General features: G+C 44.4%; 2 protein-coding genes across 3 annotated transcripts in view; both read left to right on the top strand.

The window, feature by feature from the left end:
* The window catches only part of SOCS4 (suppressor of cytokine signaling 4), a 119,676-nt gene that overhangs the window by 17,213 nt on the left and 83,000 nt on the right, over positions 1-19,463 (top strand). The gene's annotated exons all lie outside the window — the stretch shown is intronic.
* Positions 164-17,780, top strand: LOC128587170 (MAPK-interacting and spindle-stabilizing protein-like). 2 transcript variants are annotated; one of them, XM_053593070.1, is made up of 4 exons: positions 164-289; positions 10,481-10,502; positions 11,307-12,005; positions 13,166-17,780. In XM_053593070.1, the coding sequence occupies exons 2-4, from the start codon at positions 10,485-10,487 to the stop codon at positions 13,175-13,177; spliced, it is 729 nt and encodes a 242-aa protein (XP_053449045.1). In that variant the 5' UTR covers positions 164-289; positions 10,481-10,484; the 3' UTR covers positions 13,178-17,780. The 2 variants fall into 2 exon arrangements, with proteins under 2 accessions (XP_053449045.1, XP_053449046.1); XM_053593071.1 differs by lacking the exon at positions 164-289 and adding an exon at positions 3,741-4,078.

Below are 19,463 nucleotides of genomic sequence, written 5' to 3'. Positions count from 1 at the left end.
ACCAAGGCCGCAAGGCTGCCCGGAACACCGCAGGCCCCAGGGGCGTCTCGGCTCCTCGGAACCCCCGACCGCCGGGAGCTCGCGCCGGCCGGGCAGTACCGCCGGGAGCCTGCGGGGGGCGCGCGCCCGGATCCGGGGAGCTAGCGCGGGCGGGGGCGGCGCACGCGGCGCTTCCTGTTCCGGCGCCAGGAGGAGCCGCGCGCTACAGCCGCTGCCGCTGTCGGCCTGCGCCCAGTCCCTCGGACCCATCGCCGCCTCCAGACGCTGCTGCGGGCTTGGATCTGGCCGGGTAAGGCGCCTTCGGTGCCGGCAGAGATCGTGGACGGGAATAGGGGCTGGGCCGGCGGGGCTGGCGGGTGCGGCCGAGCGGGAGGCGGGCGCGGATACGGGGCTGCCTCGGGTCACCTCCAGCGCTTGGGTCGTGGTCGCCTCCCGGGGACCTGAGCCGAGCGGCCCTCCCGACCACCCTCTGCTCTGCCGGGAGCCTCCCGATCGCCCCCCAGGGAGAAGGTGTCTGGGGCCGCTGACGTCGCGCCCGATGGGGCTACTGGCGCGTGACGTCAGGCCCGGCTGGGGGCGGGGCGGGCACGGGCCGGCCCCTCCCCCACTCCTTCCCGGGCGGCGCGACCCGCTCGGCGGCGGGTTCGCTCCGGTTGATCCGGTCCTCTTTGTTCATGAGTCGGTGCGCGGGGTGCCGCTCTTGCGCCTGGTGGCCCTGACTACCCCGGTTACACCCATTCATCAGTTTTAATGAAAAGGAAAAGAACCAAAATGCTGCTTACAGGAATCCCTGTCGCTTGTTTAAAGTAACCTTCAATGTGACAGGTGTTCTGTTTGCTGCTTAGTGGAGGAATCGCTCACAGATGCATCAGGCCAATCCTCAGGACACACTACGAGAAGTGCTGAGTTCTGTGATGATCTTATTTTAGGATTTAGGAGCACGTGCATGATAGCCTGTGGATAGCCGGACCGTTCTTCCTCTTCACCTTGAAAACCAAGAGTCCTGCTTTAATAAAGATTCTAGTGCTGAAGCATCAAACCAGACTCGACCGAAAAGAAATTTTTTAGCATACTGCTGAAAAAATATTTTTTTAATTTTTTGTGGCAACATTAACCATCTGGTGGTTGTAAAAGCCTGTTTTGAAAAAGAACCCTTTTTACAGGCAAAGGTCCTTCAGAAATATTTCAGAAGTTCTTTGTTCACTAATGTGCTTTGGGCAGGATTAGAAATTTTTACTGCTGCTGGTGTCTCAGAGCCCCACTATGCAAAGTGAGATTGTTTCAGAAACTTTTGGGTTGAGTTACAAATATGGGAATGTTCTTTTCCTCTCTCCAGAAGGAATGGGTAATCCTCATCCCCAGTCTCTTAACAGAAACCCTTGTGGCCAGTGTGTTTTGGAATTCATAAATATTTGCATTTTATCTTTATATTTTAGAAGGAAGTATGTAGATAGGAGATAGCACCCCCCTCCAGTCGACTCAAAGCACCCGCTAAATGCACATTAATATTTGTGCAGCAGTCGGTGCGAATGTTCATTCTAAGTAGAGGTTAATAGAAACTATAAATAGCTTCAGGTCAGATTTTGCAACCAAAGTTGATGTCAAACTTGGAAATTTCTTTGATTTTCATAGGTTTCCAGATTAAGAATGGTAGATAAAATACTACAATTAATAGTAATTGTAGGGCGGTGCCTGTGGCTCAGTCGGTAGAGCACCGGCCCCATATACCGAGGGTGGCGGGTTCAAACCCGCCCCGGCCAAACTGCAACCAAAAAATAGCCGGGCGTTGTGGCAGGCGCCTGTAGTCCCAGCTACTTGGGAGGCTGAGGCAAGAGAATCGCTTAAGCCCAGGAGTTGGAGGTTGCTGTGAGCTGTGTGATGCCATGGCACTCTACCGAGGGTGATAAAGTGAGACTCTGTCTCTACAAAAAAAAAAAAAAACAATAGTAATTGTAAAAGCTAACATATGTTGAGTTTTTGCTATATGCCAGGCAGTGGCAAGGATTAGTTTATTATGTAAGTCTCACAGCAAATCTGTGAGGTGGATATTGTTCCCCTCTTCCTTGTCCAGAGTTGAACCAGCCAGTGAGGACCTTAGGGCCTTCACTCTTTTTACTACAGCTGTGTACTCTATGTCCATATACCAAGGAGACCAGAGAAACTAACATATCCAACACCACCCAGACACTATCTAAGTTCCATTTAGTTGAAGAAAGAGGTTCATTCAGGTAAGCTTACTATCAAGTTAAATGATTCAAACCCTACCTTCCTTTGCAATATAGGTATACCATCCTATCTGAGTTTCCCAGCTTTTATCTAACTGTTCTTTTCCCTGGGGTCTGTCCCATCAGCTAGACTGCAAAGACACTGATTCTCAGGAATTTCAGTGCAATCCTCCTGTAATTCTGTAAAGACCAATACAGTGCCAGGCATGTGTGTTTGTAAGTATGTGAATAAATGTAAAAAATGATGCAGGTTGAGTATCCCTTATCTGACATGCTTGGGACCAGGAGTATTTGGAATTTTAGATTTTTTTGGATTTTGGAATATTTGGGTTTTTTGTGTTTGTTTTTGAGACAGAGTCTCACTCTGTCACCCTTGGTAGAATGCTGTGGCATCATAACTCTCAGCAACCTCAAACTCTTGGGCTCAAGTGGTCCTCTTGCCTCAGCCTCCCAAGTAGCTGGGACTACAGGAGCCTGCCATGACACCCAGCAATCCTTGTCACTGGCATATAGAAAAAATTCATTCTTAATCTATTTTTAGTAGAGAAAGGTTCTCTTTCTTGCTCAGGCTGGTCCTGAGGTCAGGTAGTCCACTCACCTCAGCCTTGGAGAGTGCTAGGATTACAGGTGTGAGCCACTGCGTCCAGCTGGATTTTGGAATGTTTGCATTGTTGAGCATCCAAAATCCTAAATGCTCCAATGAGCATATCCTTTAAGCATCTTGTCAAAGGGAAAAAAAAACACACACACAAAAAGTTACAGGTTTTGGAGCATTTTGAATTTTCAGATTGGTATGTTCAACCTGTACTAGAGATTTTAAGTGTTTAAAAACTCAAAATCGCAATTTTTGAGTTACCCAAATGAAAAATGGAACTTAACCAAATGAATGAGCCAAATACTAAAAACCAAAATGTATTCTAATTCAGAATTTATGTTTGCAGAGCAGTACATACTGTCACCTTCCCCCACCCCTTACTAAACGCAAAATCCTGATTCCCTTAGTTTCTCTTAATAAACGTCTTACATTTGTACAGCACTTCATACATAATATTAAGAGTGTTACTTTTAATTATCTGTAAGGTAGCCAGGAATTATAGCTGTTCTACAAATGGGAAAATGGTCTCTTGTTAAGAAGCTTGCCTTTGTCAAAAGTCTCAGTCAAAAGGATTGATGTCTAGCTTTCCTAACTGTGAAGTCCCATATTTATCAAGTCACGATTTGATGGCCCTCTGAATACTGCTTGTCAGTAGTCACTAATAATTTATACAGTCAACTTTCTTAAACTTCATGATTGGGAGAATTTAAAGGCCATCAGAATTACCAAAATGTTTTGCTTTTCTAGTGTATGTCAAAAGATACGTACTATTTTAAAATTACTACTCTTATTGCACAGAAAATAACTAATTATTTTTCACATGCTGGGTAAACTGTTCCATAAACTGGTAATAGCTTTACATTGTTACAAAAAGAAAGAAAACTTTTCTTGATTATATAATAAACTCTATTGACCAGTTCAAGGTTACATTGGCCTTGTCTTAATACTTTGCAGTAACTCAGATGTTTTGGAATAACTTTTTGGAAAATCAAGACTTTTTACATTCTACAACTCTCCTCATGTTGAAACACTGATGTTCAACTCTATTTTTTATCTTATAGGGGCTGGGTGCGGTGGCTCACACCTGTAATCGCAGCACTCTGGGAGGCCGAGGCAGGTGGATGCTTGAACTCAAGACCACCCTGAGCAAGAGCAAGACCCTGTCTATAAAAATACCCAGGTGTTGTCACAGGCACCTGTAGTCCCAGTTACGTGGGCAGCTGAGGCAAAAAAAATCATTTGAGCCCAAGAGTCTGAGGTTGGTGTGAGCTATGATGCCATGGCACTCTACCCCAAGGTGACCAAGTGAAACCCTGTCTCAAAAAAAAATAAACATGTCCCCCAGCAAGCAAATTGGAATGCTTCACTGTCCCAGGGGGATAAATTACAAGACCCCCTCAAAGTATGCTTGAACCAGCAGACAGCACTGAACCTTACATATACTAGGTATTTTCGATCTGATAACCCAGGTGTCTGCTAAGTAACTAACAGGCTGATAATGGTGTACGCACCGTGGGTACACAGGACGGAGGGGTGATTATCATCGCAGGATTTCATGGTGCTGCCCAGGATGGTGTCCAGACCATTTGAAACCTACAAATTGTTTCTTGGCGGAATTTTCCATTTAACATTTTTGGACCACAGGTAACTGAAATCGACAGTAAGAGGGCACTACTGTAACAGGTGCCTATTTATTGTAGGCACAGAGAGACTGCACAGCTCTCCTCCCGACTAGAGTAGCTGGGACCACAGGTACATGCCATGCGAGCTAATTTTTCTGTTTTTATAGAGATGGTCTTACTTTGTTGTTCAGGCTGGTCTCAAGCTCCTTAATCTTAGGTGATTCTCCTGCTTCAGCCTCCTGGAGTGCTGCTAGGATTATAGGTGTGAACCACCAGCCTCTGTTTCTAATTCTTTTGGTCAGAGCTTGGCTATTCAATCATAAGATCCTAGCGCCTCCTCTATCTTTCAGACTTTGATTTCGAACTTAAAAATCACCAAAAAACAAAAAAAAATTTTAAGTCAGTTAGAAATCAGTTTAATATTATTTGGATAATTTATATTTTATGTAATTCTGTGACTTAAGTATATACTGTCGGTATTTTTTTTTTCACCTTTATGTCCTTATCCAGTCACCAACTCTCTTGTATAATTCCTTTTTTTTTTTTTGAGACAGAGTCTCACTTTGCCGCTCTCAGTCGAGTGCCATGGCGTCATAGCTCACAGCTACCTCAAACTCCTGGGCTCAAGAGATTTCTCTTGTCTCAGCCTCCTGAGTAGCTGGGACTACAGGTACCAGCTGTAATGCCCAGCTATTTTTAGAGATGGGGCCTCCTTCTTCCTCAGGCTGGTCTCGAACCTTTGAGCTCAGGGCAATCCACCCACCTTGGCCTGCCTGAGTGCTAAGATTACAGGCATGAGCCATCGTGCCCAGCTATATATTTGTTCAAAAACTAAGAGGGAAGAGAGTGATTCTGAAAACCTGAACAGCAATAATATATGAAGTTGAAGGAGTCATTCAGTTAGCGTCCCTGTTCCAGAACTGACATGAACTTTGACACAGAGGGGCTATTTTCTGTTACTGAAAGTCTCACCCTATTATAACAGCACTTCAATCTTGTTTCTGTACATTAAACTTACTGTGACTTAAACTTTTTTCTAGGCTTGGCGCCTGTGGCTCAAGTGGCTAAGGTGCCAGCCACATACACCAGAGCTGGCAGGTTCGAATCCAGCCCGGGCCTGCCAAACAAGGACAGCTGCAACCAAAAAATAGCCAGGTATTGTGGCATGCGCCTGTAGTCCCAGCTACTCAGGAGGCTGAGGCAAGAGAATCGCTTAAGCCCAGGAGTTGGAGGTTGCTATGATCTGTGACACCAGGGCACTCTACCCAGTGCTCTGTCTCAAAAAAAAAAAAATCACCTCTGATCACTAACATTTCGTTATTTAAGTCCTAGCTGATGGAAAAGAAAAACAGAAGAGTTGGAAAGAGAAGATAAGATTATGTTTTGTAAGTGACATAATTCAGGCTAGGTTTGGTGGCTCATGCCTGGAATTCTAGCAGTTTGGGAGGCAGAGGTGAAGATTGTTGAGGCCAGGAGTTCAAGACCAGCCTGAGAGAGACCCCATCTCTATAGAAAAAAAAGAAAGACAGAAAAAGTAGCCAGGCGTAATGGTACATCTCTGTAGTCTCAGCTACTTCAGAGGCTAAGGGAAGAGGGTCACTTGAGCCCTGGAGGTTAAGGTTGCAGCCAGCTATGATGATGGCCACTGCTTTCTAGCCCTGGCAGCAAAATAAGACCTTGTATCAAAAAAAATTATTATTATTACTCATTAATGCTACTGGTTACAAAAGTAATGTGGTAAGTATTCACTTAACATAGTCCATAGGGTTTTGTTTGTGTTTTGTTTGTTTGTTTGTTTCCTTTTTTGAGATGGAGTCTAACCCTTGCCCTGGGGTAGAGTCAGTGGTGTCATCATAGTTCATGGCAACCTCAAACTCTCAGGCTCAAATAATCGCTGTGCTTCAGCCTACCAAGTAGCTGGGACTACAGGCGCCCACTACAATGGTCGGTAGGGTCTTGCTCTTGCTAAGGCTGGTCTCAAACTCCGGAGGTCAAGGGATTCTCCTGTCTTGCCCTCCCAGAGTGCGAGGATTATAGGTGTGAGCCACTGCACAGGCAGTCCATTAGTTCTTGAAAACTGAATTTAAATGAAACCAAATTTACCATGGACTACTTTATACAAGTAAGAGTTAAGTTTCTTTTTTCTTAGACAGAGTCTCACTTTGTCACTATGGGTAGAGTGCCGGAGCATCATAGCTCACAGCAACCTCAGACACTTGGGCTCAAGCAATTCTCTTGCCTCAGCCTCCCAAGTGCTAGGACTGTAGGCTCCCACCAAAATGCCTGGCTACTTTTAGAGTCAGGGTCTCACTGTTGCTCAGGCTGGTCTCGAACTTGTAAGCTTAGGTGATCCTTCCACCTCGGCCTTCCACAGTACTGGGATTAGAGGCCTGAGCCACTGTGCCCGGCCCGAAGAGTTAAATTTCTATAGCACATTTCTGGTCACAGAAACAACACCAGACTTGTAAATACACACCCAAAACACTTTCAGTTTTAAACATTAAAATAAATGTGATATAGTCCTTTAAATGGCCTGTTAAAAAATAAAATAAAACAAACATGAGCTAGACATACATTTAAGGAGGACTAATAGCCAAGAGCAGTGGCTCATGCCTGTAATCCCAGTGCTTTGGCAGGCTGGGGGTGGGGTGGAATTGCTTAAGGCCAGGAGTTCAAGAATAGTCTGGGTAATTAATATAGCAAGACCCCCATCTTAACAAAACAAATTTTTAAATTAGCCTCATGTTGTGGTACGTAGCTATGGACTCCCCCTACTCAGGAGGCTTAGGCAGGAGACTCACTTGAGCCCAGGATTTCCAGGCTGCAGGGAGAGGTGACTGCACCTTTGCACTCCACAGACCCTGTCTCTAAAACATAAGGAAATAAAAGTTCACTAAAGCAAGGTAATTATTTACCTACTTACTCCAGTTTAAAATATCTTGCAGCCAGAGCCTCTCCTGGGCACAAGGCAGGTCCCAGCCCTGGCCAGGACACCATCCCATGAAGGCACACTCCCACCCGCACTCAATCAGATGGGGGCGTGGAGACCGGCCAGTGAACCTCAGGTGCACAGTGTGGGGCTGGGGAGACTGGCGGAAACACGTGCAGATGAGCCGCGCATGCTCCACACAGGAACTGTCAGAAAGTGCAAGAGGAGAAAAAGGGGAGAAAGGGGCCTGTGTTGTGCGTAAGAAAAAGGTAAACAGTCGGAAGTCTCTCTTGGAAGAAATGTGTAGGAGATCCTATTGGAAGACAAAAGGAGAGTTTGGGAGCTGAGAAGGCCGTTATGTCTATGACTGCTGAAAATGCTGGAACAAATATTCAAATGTGGAAGGAATATTTGTATTATTCCACAGATAATAAAAATATAAGCAAAAAATAATGCATTGAGGCTCAGCACCTGTGGCTCAAATGGCTAAGGCGCCAGCCACATACACCTGAACTGGTGGGTTCAAATCCAGCCCGGGCTGCCAAACAACAAGGACAGCTGCAACCAAAAAATAGCTGGGTGTTGTGGTGGGTGCCTGTAGTCCCAGCTACTTGGGAGTCGGAGGCAGGAGACTCGCTTGAGCCCAGGAGTTGGAGGTTGCTGTGAGCTGTGACGCCACAGTACTCTACCCAGGGCGACAGCTTGAGGCTCTGTCTCAAAAAAATAATAATAACAATGCATCGAAACCTTTGTGTGGCGTTTACATTGTTTTAGGTGTTACAAATAACCTAGAGGTGATGAAAGTGGATGGAGGCACTCAGAGGCACAGCGAGTGCTGAGCATCTACGTCAGGGCTTGAGCACTTCAGATGCTGCTGTCTAAGGCTCCTGGACACAGTCTCCCTTAGGGTATATCAAAGGACAACCAGACTTCGTTCTTGAATGAAAAGATTGGACCCCTAGATTAATTTGTAAATTGAACATTAAATGCATTTCCAACCAGAGCCCAACTGATTTTTTTTTTTTTTTTTTAGAAAATGAACTGGAAAATATCGAAAGGAGCATATTCAGAGACTCTGCAAAAACCTACAGTAATAGCAGAGTGACTGACATTAAAATTTATTTTAAAATACTGTAATTAAAATGGAAAGGTAGAGCATGAATCAGTAAGAAAAAGTAGAACACACAGTGCCCGTGGGAGGGGTGGAGGCCTTGCTGAGTCTGAGCCCCTTCTCTGCTTACCACTCACTCTGGGGCCTTACACAGTGAAGACTGCGGTGAACGAGTCTGTATCAAAGAGCTCTAGAGCTGCTGAGGGAGGTGTCCACTGCCAGTTTCATGAGAAACGTTCAGTAAATGCCAGTTTCGAAAGTAGCAGTAGGAGCTGATAAAGGTAGTTTGCCTAACTAGTTGAGAAAACAGATTATTTGGTAATTACTATGTGGAATAATTGAAAGATTTTAAACAAGTCAAACTATAAAAATACCATAAGAAAGCAAGGCAAGGCCGGGCACGGTGGCTCACGCCTGTAATCCCAGCACTCTGGAAGGCTAAAGCGGGTGGATTGCCTGAGCTCACAGGTTCGAGACCAGCCTGAGCAAGAGCAAGACCCTGTCTCTAAAAATAGCTGGGCATTGTGGGGGGCACCTGTAGTCCCAGCTATCTGGGAAGCTAGGTAAGAGAATTGCTTAAGCCCAAGAGTTTGAAGTTGCTATGATCTGTGACGGCATGGCACTCTACCAGGGGCGACAAAGTGAGATTTTGTCTCAAAAAGAAAGAGAAAGAAAGGAAGGCAAAATTTTCATCTCATATATGACAGCTAATTTCCTCAGTATTTTAACAAAACTGAGGAAAAACAAATGGACTGCTAAGTAGTAGAATGATTAGAAGCAGAAAGATACCTACTGTCTTACTCTGTTGATAATGAAGTTAAAGAACAGGGAGAATTGGGCCATGCCTGTGGCTCAGTGAGTAGGGCGCCAGCCCCACATACTGAGGGTGGTAGGTTCAAACCCGGCCCTGGCCAAACTGCAACAACAAAAATAGCCAGGCACTGTGGCAGGCACCTGTAGTCCCAGCTACTCGGGAGGCTGAAGTAAGGGAATCACCTAAGCCCAGGAGTTGAAGGTTGCTGTGAGCTGTGTGACGCCAGGGCACTCTTATCAAGGGCAATAAAGTGAGACTCTGTTTCAACAACAACCAAAAAAAAAACAGGCATAATCTTAGACGTGATTACTTGGGGTGTTGGGAGTGTCTGTGACTCGGCTGGGGTAGTCACAGGAGCGTGTATGGTTTCCAGAATCTGCTTGCCCAAACACTTAGGATCTGTGCAGTTCATTGAATGGAGTATTAAATTTTAAAAGGTGATCGGGCGGCGCCTGTGCAGGGCGCCGGCCCCATATACCGAGGGTGGTGGGTTCAAACCCAACCCCGGCCAAACTGCAATAAAAAAAATAGCCGGGCGTTGTGGCGGGCACCTGTAGCCCAGCTACTTGGGAAGCTGAGGCAGGAGAATCGCCTAGGCCCAGGAGTTGGAGGTTGCTGTGAGCTGTGTGATGCCACGGCACTCTACCAAGGGCAATAAAGTGAAACTCTGTCTCTATAAAAAAAAAAAAAAAAAAATTTTAAAAGGTGATCTACCTTTCTTTTATTTAAAGAAATGTTTAAACAAAAATATGCCAGTTTTTAATCTATCGTAATGAAAAACACTTTATGAATTTAATACTATCTGGTGGTAAAAGAGGACTTAGGCGTGGACTTCTCAGATGGCAGTTACATGAAATTGTTAACTCTGTAAATTCCATTTCTGGTCCTTTGTCCTATTGATAGACTCCCACACATGAACAAAGGTAAGTCCAGAGAGTCTGCTGTGACAGTGACAGTGTGCACTGAACTGTGGGTCACATCTGTGTGACGTGCAGCCCCTGCGAGGGGTGAAGTTGACCGAGCTGTATTAACTATTATGAAAAATTACCCTGTATAAAGAATATGTGATAATTGATAAGGCTCCATTTAGTAAAAATAAGCATAGAGAGTTCCTGAAAGAACATATGAGAAATAATGAACATTGATTTTGAAGGTTTTTTTCTTCTTCTTTTTTCTTTTTTTAGGAAAATGTCTGAAGAATTTTCGGTAAGTTGATGAGTTTATCTTTGATAAGTTTTTTGGCTCTTAAGAAAAACATGTTCTTAGATAACGTGCTCTGAGATAACAGCATGTCTGAAACGTCCCCTATAGTATTTGTGAATCCTTAACAAAGAAGCATAAGGTGTTAACTTGAGCTGTTCTTTGGTACCCTGAGAACGTTGATAACAGCCCCCACTGAGAGTTCCCAGTGTCCTGCACGTCTCAGTTCAGCCACATTAACCCTCAAGCTGTTTTTGACAATAAGGAAACTGGAGCTAAACTATGTGACTCATTGGAGGTAAAGCAGGATTCCAGCCCCTGCCTGCCTCAGTTCTCTGCTCTAATCACTGTCCTCTTGTGTTAGTGCTGCACAGAGCAGAGCTTGGTGTGATGAGCTGTGTTTAGAAACATTAGTTCTCTGAGAAGTTTGTCCTGTAAAGTTGATACTCAAATTTTACATCAAATGAATTGCTTTTAGAATGAACAGCTTGGCTTTTGGAGGTGCTGAGCTTACCACCCCTGGCCCTACAGCTGGCTGCTCTCTTGGGCCGTGTTTTCCGACCTTTTTTATCTCACAGCCACTTCAACCTGTAGTTAAACTTCCACGGCACATTTAAATTATGTTGATTAAAAAAAAGAATACACTTACTGTGCTTTGAACTTCTTTTGAAATTAATTTACGATCTTTAAAGTTTTGGGAGGCACATCTGAGCCCCTCCCACGGCAGACCGGTTGAAAACCACCGCTGTCTGGGGTTAGGGTTATCTGGTGTGACTGTCCCGAGGTGAGATCATCTGTTCTGCATTTCAGTTGGCAGATGCACTGCCCGAACACTCCCCTGCCAAGACGCCCGCTGTGAGCAACGCCAAGCCTGGCCAACCTCCCCAAGGCTGGCCAGGTCCCAACCCCTGGAACAGCCCCAGTGCTCCACCTTCTGTGCCAGCCGGACCCCCACCAAGTGCAGCGCCCTCCACTGTGCCTTTTGGACCAGCGCCAGCAGGAATGTATCCCTCTGTGCCTCCCACCGGACCACCTCCAGGACCCCCAGCACCCTTCCCTCCTTCTGGACCATCATGCCCCCCTCCTGGTGGTCCTTACCCAGCCCCAGCTGTGCCAGGTCCCACAGGGCCATATCCTACACCAAATATGCCCTTCCCGGAGCTACCTAGACCATACGGTGCACCCACAGATCCAGCTGCAGCTGGTCCTTTAGGTCCATGGGGATCCATGTCTTCTGGACCTTGGGCACCAGGAATGGGAGGGCAGTACCCTGCCCCTAATATGCCATATCCGTCTCCAGGGCCGTATCCCACTCCTCCTCCCCAAGCCCCAGGGGCGGCACCACCTGTTCCGTGGGGCACTGTTCCACCAGGAGCCTGGGGACCACCAGCACCATATCCTGCCCCTGCAGGGTCATATCCCACACCAGGACTCTATCCGGCTCCCAGCAACCCTTTCCAAGTGCCTTCAGGACCTTCTGGTGCTCCACCGATGCCTGGTGGCCCCCACGTGAGTGTTCAGATGGTTTCTCCCCAGTTTTGAAATGAAAGAAAGCTTTTAAAACCTTTTTAAAGAGGTATATAAAATGAGTAAATTTTGAAACCTCAGGTAAAGCGTTTAAAAGAGATGAGAGCACAGTTAAGTAGTCCTGTACTAGAAATAAAAAGAAAAATTCTCCGAGGATACCCACAGGCTTTGTAATGTAGTGAACAATGTCTTCAGCAACACCATTAAGGGTAAACTCGGGTGCATTTCACTGGGCTGGGTGGGTTGGTTAGTTGGGTTTTTTTTGGTTTGTTTGTTTTTGAGACAGAGTCTCACTATGTCACCCTCAGTAGAGTGCTGTGGCATCACAGCTCACAGGAACCTCATGGGCTTAAGCTATTCTCTTGCCTCAGCCTCCCAAGTACCTGGGACTACAGGCGCCTGCCACAATGCCTGTACAGGGCTATTTTTTGGTTGCAGTTGTCATTGTTGTTTAACAGGCCCAGGCCAGGCTTAAACCCGCCTGCTTTGGTGTATGTGGCCAGTGCCCTACTCACTGAGCTACAGGTGCCAAGCTAGTTTAGTTTTTTTTTTTATATTTCTAAGTATATTTATAATCATCCAAAGCACAGTTCAGTAAAAATACTCTGTGCCTAACAGGCTTAATACAGAGGTAGATTTTCAGAGAATCCAAGGCAGAATATAACATTGTTTGTCCCTCAGGCAATTGTTGAGCTCAAGATTTTGCCACTGTTCTTTCCTGTTGCTTACATGTGATGCCTCGTGATTGCTGTCAGCCAGGCTGGAGCAGTGGTGACATCTTAGTTGAGGTCTTGGCCATATGAGTTGAGTAGAAAAGTACCCCATTTGTCCATCAGGCAAGTCAGCCGAGCATCCAGACACACACAGGGCTTTCCTTAAAAAGCAATCAGATCTCTGCTTAGATTAATCAAACATACACCTGGGCTATAAAGTGCCCCCCAAACTTTTGCTGCATTGGTGTAACTTCTTGTTATATATAGTCTCAAAAAATATTTTTTCTGCAAAGTGTATGCCAACATAACTAAATGAGGTGACTTGCTGTTTGGATTTATTAAGCAATAGATTTATTTTAAGCCACAGCAAAGAGTTAATAAACTCCACTTACAAAATCTAGAAGTTGACTTTTTCTTTTTTTGTTGCAGTCTTACCATTAAGTTAAGAATGGATGGAGAGATGATGCTTTGCTTTTTGAAGTACGTGTATATACACGTGAAGGCATCTATAAAAACTGCGGGTCTCACTGTCTCAGAGGCGCTCAGGGAAGAACAGCTCTGGCACCTCTCAGAGAAGACAACTGCCTCTTGTACTTGGATGTGTGCACCAGAGGGGTACAGTCAGCTGAAAACATGGAAGTTAATCATTCAGATGTGATTTTTATTTGGTTTTCATGAGAAGTTAAAGTGATCAAGTATACTGAATAGCTCTTTGATACAGTTTTTAAGTTCTGAAACTACACTTACAAATCTAAGATTACGTGTTAGGATCTGTAGCTCCATTGGCAAATTATTTCAAGTATTTTTCTATAATCACTTTCCCCTCTAAATAAACTTTGAAAATAATTACATTATAATCTGAACAAATGATCCCTCACCATTTTGAGCTGCTTTTGTATAGATAAATAAACCTGGTTCTCTTTAGTAAGTTTTATTTTGGATATACATTTTAAAACTGTCAGTAATTGTTGTCAGATGTTAAGTTTAAAGCCAGCCAGTGTTTATTTTTAGCCATATGGGTCATATAGCACCAAAATCTGCCATTTATGGAAACTAACTTTTATCTTTTTAATCCAGGCCAACATGTATGTAAACTTACATTCTTAGAGAATTGGTGATCTCATTGTATTGCTTTAGACTGGATTGTAAGATGCACATATTGCTTTGAGAAGAGCTCAAGGAAGAAAATAATTTCTTTCCTTTGTTCTGAACCTCAAACTAGATAAACTCTAGGAATTGCTTTATTGCAGCAAGTGGTTTTCATTCCCACAAAACCTGAGGCAGCTCTTCTGCCCAAACCTAATCCCCAACTCCTGGTTCTTTAGAAAGAGCACGTCTCTGACTCCTGCCTGAGATAGAAAACCGGCACACTCTGTGGGTCTGTCATAAAAAGATACACCAGGTTATGTTTAGGGAGCCTGGAGTCACCAGACAGGACTATTCCCGTCGTGCAAGTGTTAGTCACAGTATGTATCTGTCAGAGTCTGGTTAAGCTCTGCCATTGTCTCCTGATGATTTCCTGGATCTGTCTGTAACATGCTTATGGCTAACAGTCCAGTTCTGTATTTGTGGACAGGTAGATGTGTGGTTGTTACATGCCATCTTTGAAAAAACTGCCCGCTAGCTCTTACATGGAAAATAATACTAAACTGTAGATCTCTGCAACTGAGTTTAAAGTGGTTGATTGTGTTGCTTACATAGCTCTTACCCACCACACAGCGCTGGTGTAGCTTTTTGGCACCTTATTTTTAACTCAGATTCTTAGATTTGGGATAGACCTGACCTTGTTACTTATCAAATAACATTTTGAGATTTTGAATGTATTCATTTAGTTTCTAAAATGTATTGTGAATTTCTCAGACCAACACAAGAGAGATTTATGCTGGAGCTCCTTTTCTGCTTAAAAATGTTTAATGGTTTGTTTCTGCTACAATTAAAATGTTAATGCCAAATGCTGCCAGTTTAATGGTTTGATAGCTACCTCTTTTTAAGAAAGCCAGATGGTCGTGTTTGAAAGGGACATTCAGTGTCTCCCTCACGTCAAGTTGATGACAGATTCAAACTTTAACAATTGGGGCAGCGCTTGTAGCTCATGGAGTAGGGCGCTGGCCCCATATACCGGAGGTGGCGTGTTTAAACCCAGCCTCGGCCAAAAACTGCAAACTTCAACAATTGGCAGAAGTGGAAACTAATTTGTTTAGATATTCTCAGACTGGAGAATGCTGTTAGTGCAAAAGTAGTCTTCTTTTTTAACTTCTTTACAAAACAGGTGATGGCTGTCTGCAGTACTCTTGGGATCTCTTGTCAAAGTGGCCTCCAGTCTGAAAGGCAGCAATGTGTTAAGGCTTACATTATCAGTCATTATCAAACTGCCATTAACTGATGGCAGCAGAGATACCTCTCCTTATGGTTACTTTGGCTGTCCTATGTTGAGATAAGTTGACAACTCTGGCTTTAGATGAAATAGTTAATGTAACACTAGAGAGGGTATAGTTTAACTCAAAGAAGAAGAGGTAGCAAGTTTGGGAATCTGTGATTGTGGAGCCCATCGATTGTAGGAGAGACTGTCGGTAAAGGATTTGAAGGGCCATCCATGAACACAGACTTGCAGGGCTCACTGCTGTAGTAAGTGCTACTGCCGGTGCCCGGCCTGCCTGAGTGACACTTGACAGCTTAACTCTGGGCTTTCAGGGACTTTATGACTGGGATTTGGGAGGATTTTTTTTTTTTTTTATGTAAGAATGGAAATCAAAGGGATAATACAATTTGCCTTTATATTCTTGTTATTTTTGAAAAGCACCATTTCTCCAATTGGGGAGGGGTCCTCAATTCTTGTGAGCACTTTGAGCCAAAAATACTTTTAAGTTCAATGTGGAGTTAAAAAGGCAGAAGTTTCAGTGGAAGAATGAGGGGAGCTTCCAGGAAGATTTTTTTGCCTCTTCACAAGGAAATAATGTTGGCTTTCAAGACAAGTCATGTTAGGCTGACACTGACGTATGGAAAAAGGCTGCTTGTTAGCAAAAAAAATTGAGACAGAGTCTTATTTTGTCATCCTCGGTAGAGTGCTGTGGTCTCATAGCTCAGAGCAACCTCAAACTCTTAGGCTCAAGCAATTCTCTTGCCTCAGCCTGCCTCGTAGCTGGGACTATAGGTGCCCACCACTATGCCCAGCTATGGTTGTTTGTTTGCTTGTTTAGCAGGCCTGGGCTGGGTTCAAACCCACCAGCCCTGGAGCATGTGGCAGGGGCCCTAACCACTGAGCTACGGGCACCCAGCTGAGCAAATGCTTTTTGGTCTGAAGGGATTACAAATTATGGGATGCTGACATTTGGGCTTCAGAATAAAAATTTTTAAATAAATTTAATGGAGATAGTTGAGATGTGTTCAAGAATAATGTTTCTAGAGTGGGAATCTTAGGTTTTGAAATGTTAAACCCAGAAATGGCAGTGAAAAATTAAAACCTGGACCTTAGATCCCCATTCACACACAGTCCTCAAGGGTCACGTGAAAGCTCCAGATGCCTCGACTGGTCCGTCCCGACTGCGTCCTCGCCACCTCGTGCTCTGAAGACACTATAACAGCTCTGCTCCACAGTCCTGGTTTTTTTTGTTGCTGTTGTTGTGTTAAATCATAGCTGTGTACATTAGTGCAATCAAGGGGTACAATGTGCTTGTTTCATATACAATCTGAAATATTCACAGTCCTGTTTTGTATAAAGTAATATATTGATTATTCAGGAGTAGACAAGACATTTTTAGTTACCCAAGAACTTTTCTTCTTTGTCCTTTTGCTGATTGTCTTCAGTAGACGTGGTTAGAGGGCAAAGCAGCACAGGGTGAGTGTTCAGTCTCAGTCACCACTGCAATGCAATATCAGAATGTTTTCCAGAAGAGGTCACTGCCCATAATGTATTACCTCACAGGTAGTTAGTGCTACCTATTGTACTAAAATTTACAGCAGCTGAAACTGTGTGTATGAAAGTAGCTACAGAGTTTTCATTAAAAGACTTGGAGTTCATTGGTCATTTACCTTCACTTCTAGACAGTCAGCGCCAGCGTCTCCCTCCTCACACTGATTGAGGGCTGGCTTTGTGCACTGCCAGGGTTACCAGGTGTGAGCACAGCCCTTCAAGTGTCAACGTCTTGGAAAATCATAAGCCTAAATTCAGATGAGTCCCACTGACACGTTGTGGCAGATGGCTTTCAGAGAAGATTAATCTTAATAAAGCAATATTTAATATTGAAGACAGACACTATTCTTTTTAGTTTCAGAATTCTGCCAAGTAAAACAAAACTTGCCAATAAAATAATAAGTAATTTTAAAAGGCCATGCAAACTTCTGACTACAGAATACATGGGAAGCACCACCCAGTGAACAAGTCAGCCCCTGGCCCAGGTGCTCTGCCAGGTGCCAGAGAATCCTGTCCAATGGGGCTCCCAGAGCAGGGCCGGCAGGAGTCACTACAGAACCAGCCTTTGGTCATTTCAAAGGGCAATGTGTGGTTTACCTTTTTTATTAACTAAGAAATTACTGTTTCTAAGATGGTCGCATTGATCAGTGCAGCTCTCCCCATGCACAAAGTACCGGGCTGTTTTCCTCTTCACCTTACCCTGGACACAGGCATTTTCTCTGCCTGTCACTAGTCAACAGATTCTGATTTGTTGCCATTAACTAAACTTGAGTCCTATGTGTGCTCTGTAAAGATTTTTTGTAATTTTTTCTTGAAATTGTGATTGTTTTCATTGACAATAATGACAAATTTAATGTATGTAATTGTCTATGCATTTTAAGTTAAACTGCCTAAAATGTGATTTGAGACATACACTTGTTTGTGTTAGGAACTGTAAGCGATCTGTTTGAGATGTTAGGTTATCCCACCTGCTGCTGTGTTTATAAACAAAGACAAATGTTGCTTTAAGAAGTAATTACAATTAGGAATTGGCTATGGATGTGATACTTGATATTTTTTAAGATAAACTTGTTTGCTTTTGTGTATTGTACCAGAAAACTTTTTTTTTTTTAATGTATTTTGACGGTTTCACAGGTTTTTCGTGTATTTTTTTCCTTAGGCACAGTTCTGGGTCTTAATTAAGCAAGTCCAGAGTCTTAATTAATTACAAATTTGTCACTATAAAGAAAGAAAAAAAAAGGGCCTGAGACACTTCTTTGCACATGGCCTGCATTCACTGAGGCATCTGAATAGGGTACAGCCCCCCACACACCCTCCTTCAGCAGTGGGGTGTCCTGGTGGTAATTTTTCCCCCTCGGGCTTTAAGGCTCCGCTGCTCTTGGTAACCAGGTTACCTGTAGATACAGAGTCCAGGGACATTGCCTGCCTGGCCCCACTTCCTGACTTTGCCCACACATCTAGTAGTCCCTTGTTGACCAGTCCAGACCCATTTTCTCTTCCACAGACACCCTAACTTGTCCTTTTAGGAACCCACTGAGTAGATGCCAAGGCGGTGGCTGAAATGTTTTTCTAAAATGACTGTCTACTGGTTAGCTTTTCAGGTGAAAGCCACAGTGAGCTGAGCTGCTTCGGGTCATCCTGGTCTTGACTCGCGGCCGACACCGAGCTCCTGTGCATGGGGCCCACGTACTTGCTTGAGCAGCTCAGTGCCCTCCGGCCTCAGAGCAGAGGGAGATCTATGTCTGGTTGCCTGGTACTCATAAAACTGCACAACCACCCCATTTTGTAGATGATGAAACTAAGGCACAGAGGTTGTAAAAATCAGGTGGTGAAACTAGGATCAGAGTCCTGTGTGTGGCTTACCCCACAGTCTCTGCCCTAATAGAAATGTTTTCCTAAAAATAGGTTCTGTTACTTGTTCCATCACGGTTGCCTGAAAGCTGCGGTTCTGCTTCTGAAGCTGTATTTAACACATCACTTTTGAGTTGTGTTTTTATAAAGAAAGGCAAATAATATTCAAAGGCATAGCTGTTATAGGTAGGTTTAAGATATGCATGTTATAAAAAGTATTGGATAGGCCGGGTACAGTAGCTCATGCCTGTAATTCGAAACCAGCCTGAGCAAGAGCAAGACCCACATTTCTACATAAAATAGAAAAATTAGCTGGGCCTTGTGGTGGGCTCCTGTAGTCCCAGCTATGTGGGAGGCTATGGAAGGAGGATCACTGAAACCCAGAAGTTTGAGGTTGCTATGAGCTATGATGACGCCACTGCACTCAGCCCAGGTAACAGAGCTAGACCCTATCTTAACATAATGAAAAGGTACTGGATAATTCAAATGACTAAGGTCCTTTGTGCAGTTACCAGTTGTTGGAGACATGATGGGTGTCCAGCTGCCCTGCGGCAGTAGAGGCCAAGGCTATTGGAACAGCTGAGACAGAAGAGGCCCTGTAAGCAGTGGGCAGGCAGCCAAGATATACAGGAGCCAGACGGGTGAGACAGTCAGGGACCTTCTTGCCGAGGGTGAGAGTTCTTTTTTTAAATGTGCCGATGTAGGACATGCTAAGTTAAGCACCTTAACTGTTGCTTAGTTACTGAACTTAATGGGTACCCGTATCCTTTCTTGAATGGTCAAAGAACTCTGTACAAAAAGATTAATGGTCAGGACTCTTTACTCAGGCTTTTTATAGAAGTGAGATGAAGAGGACTCACGTGAAGTAGGAAGTCACTTTATAGACTTGAGGATGTTCCTTATCTGAAAGGTGGATCTGGTAGAAGTCCCATCAAATTCTAGAAGGCAGCCCCTCGTGTTCAGTAA

The sequence above is a fragment of the Nycticebus coucang genome, chromosome 6 (assembly GCF_027406575.1).
Source record: "Nycticebus coucang isolate mNycCou1 chromosome 6, mNycCou1.pri, whole genome shotgun sequence".
Lineage (NCBI taxonomy): Eukaryota > Metazoa > Chordata > Mammalia > Primates > Lorisidae > Nycticebus > Nycticebus coucang.
Note: the sequence above shows the minus strand (reverse complement) of the source record. Positions and strands in the feature narration are given on the sequence as shown.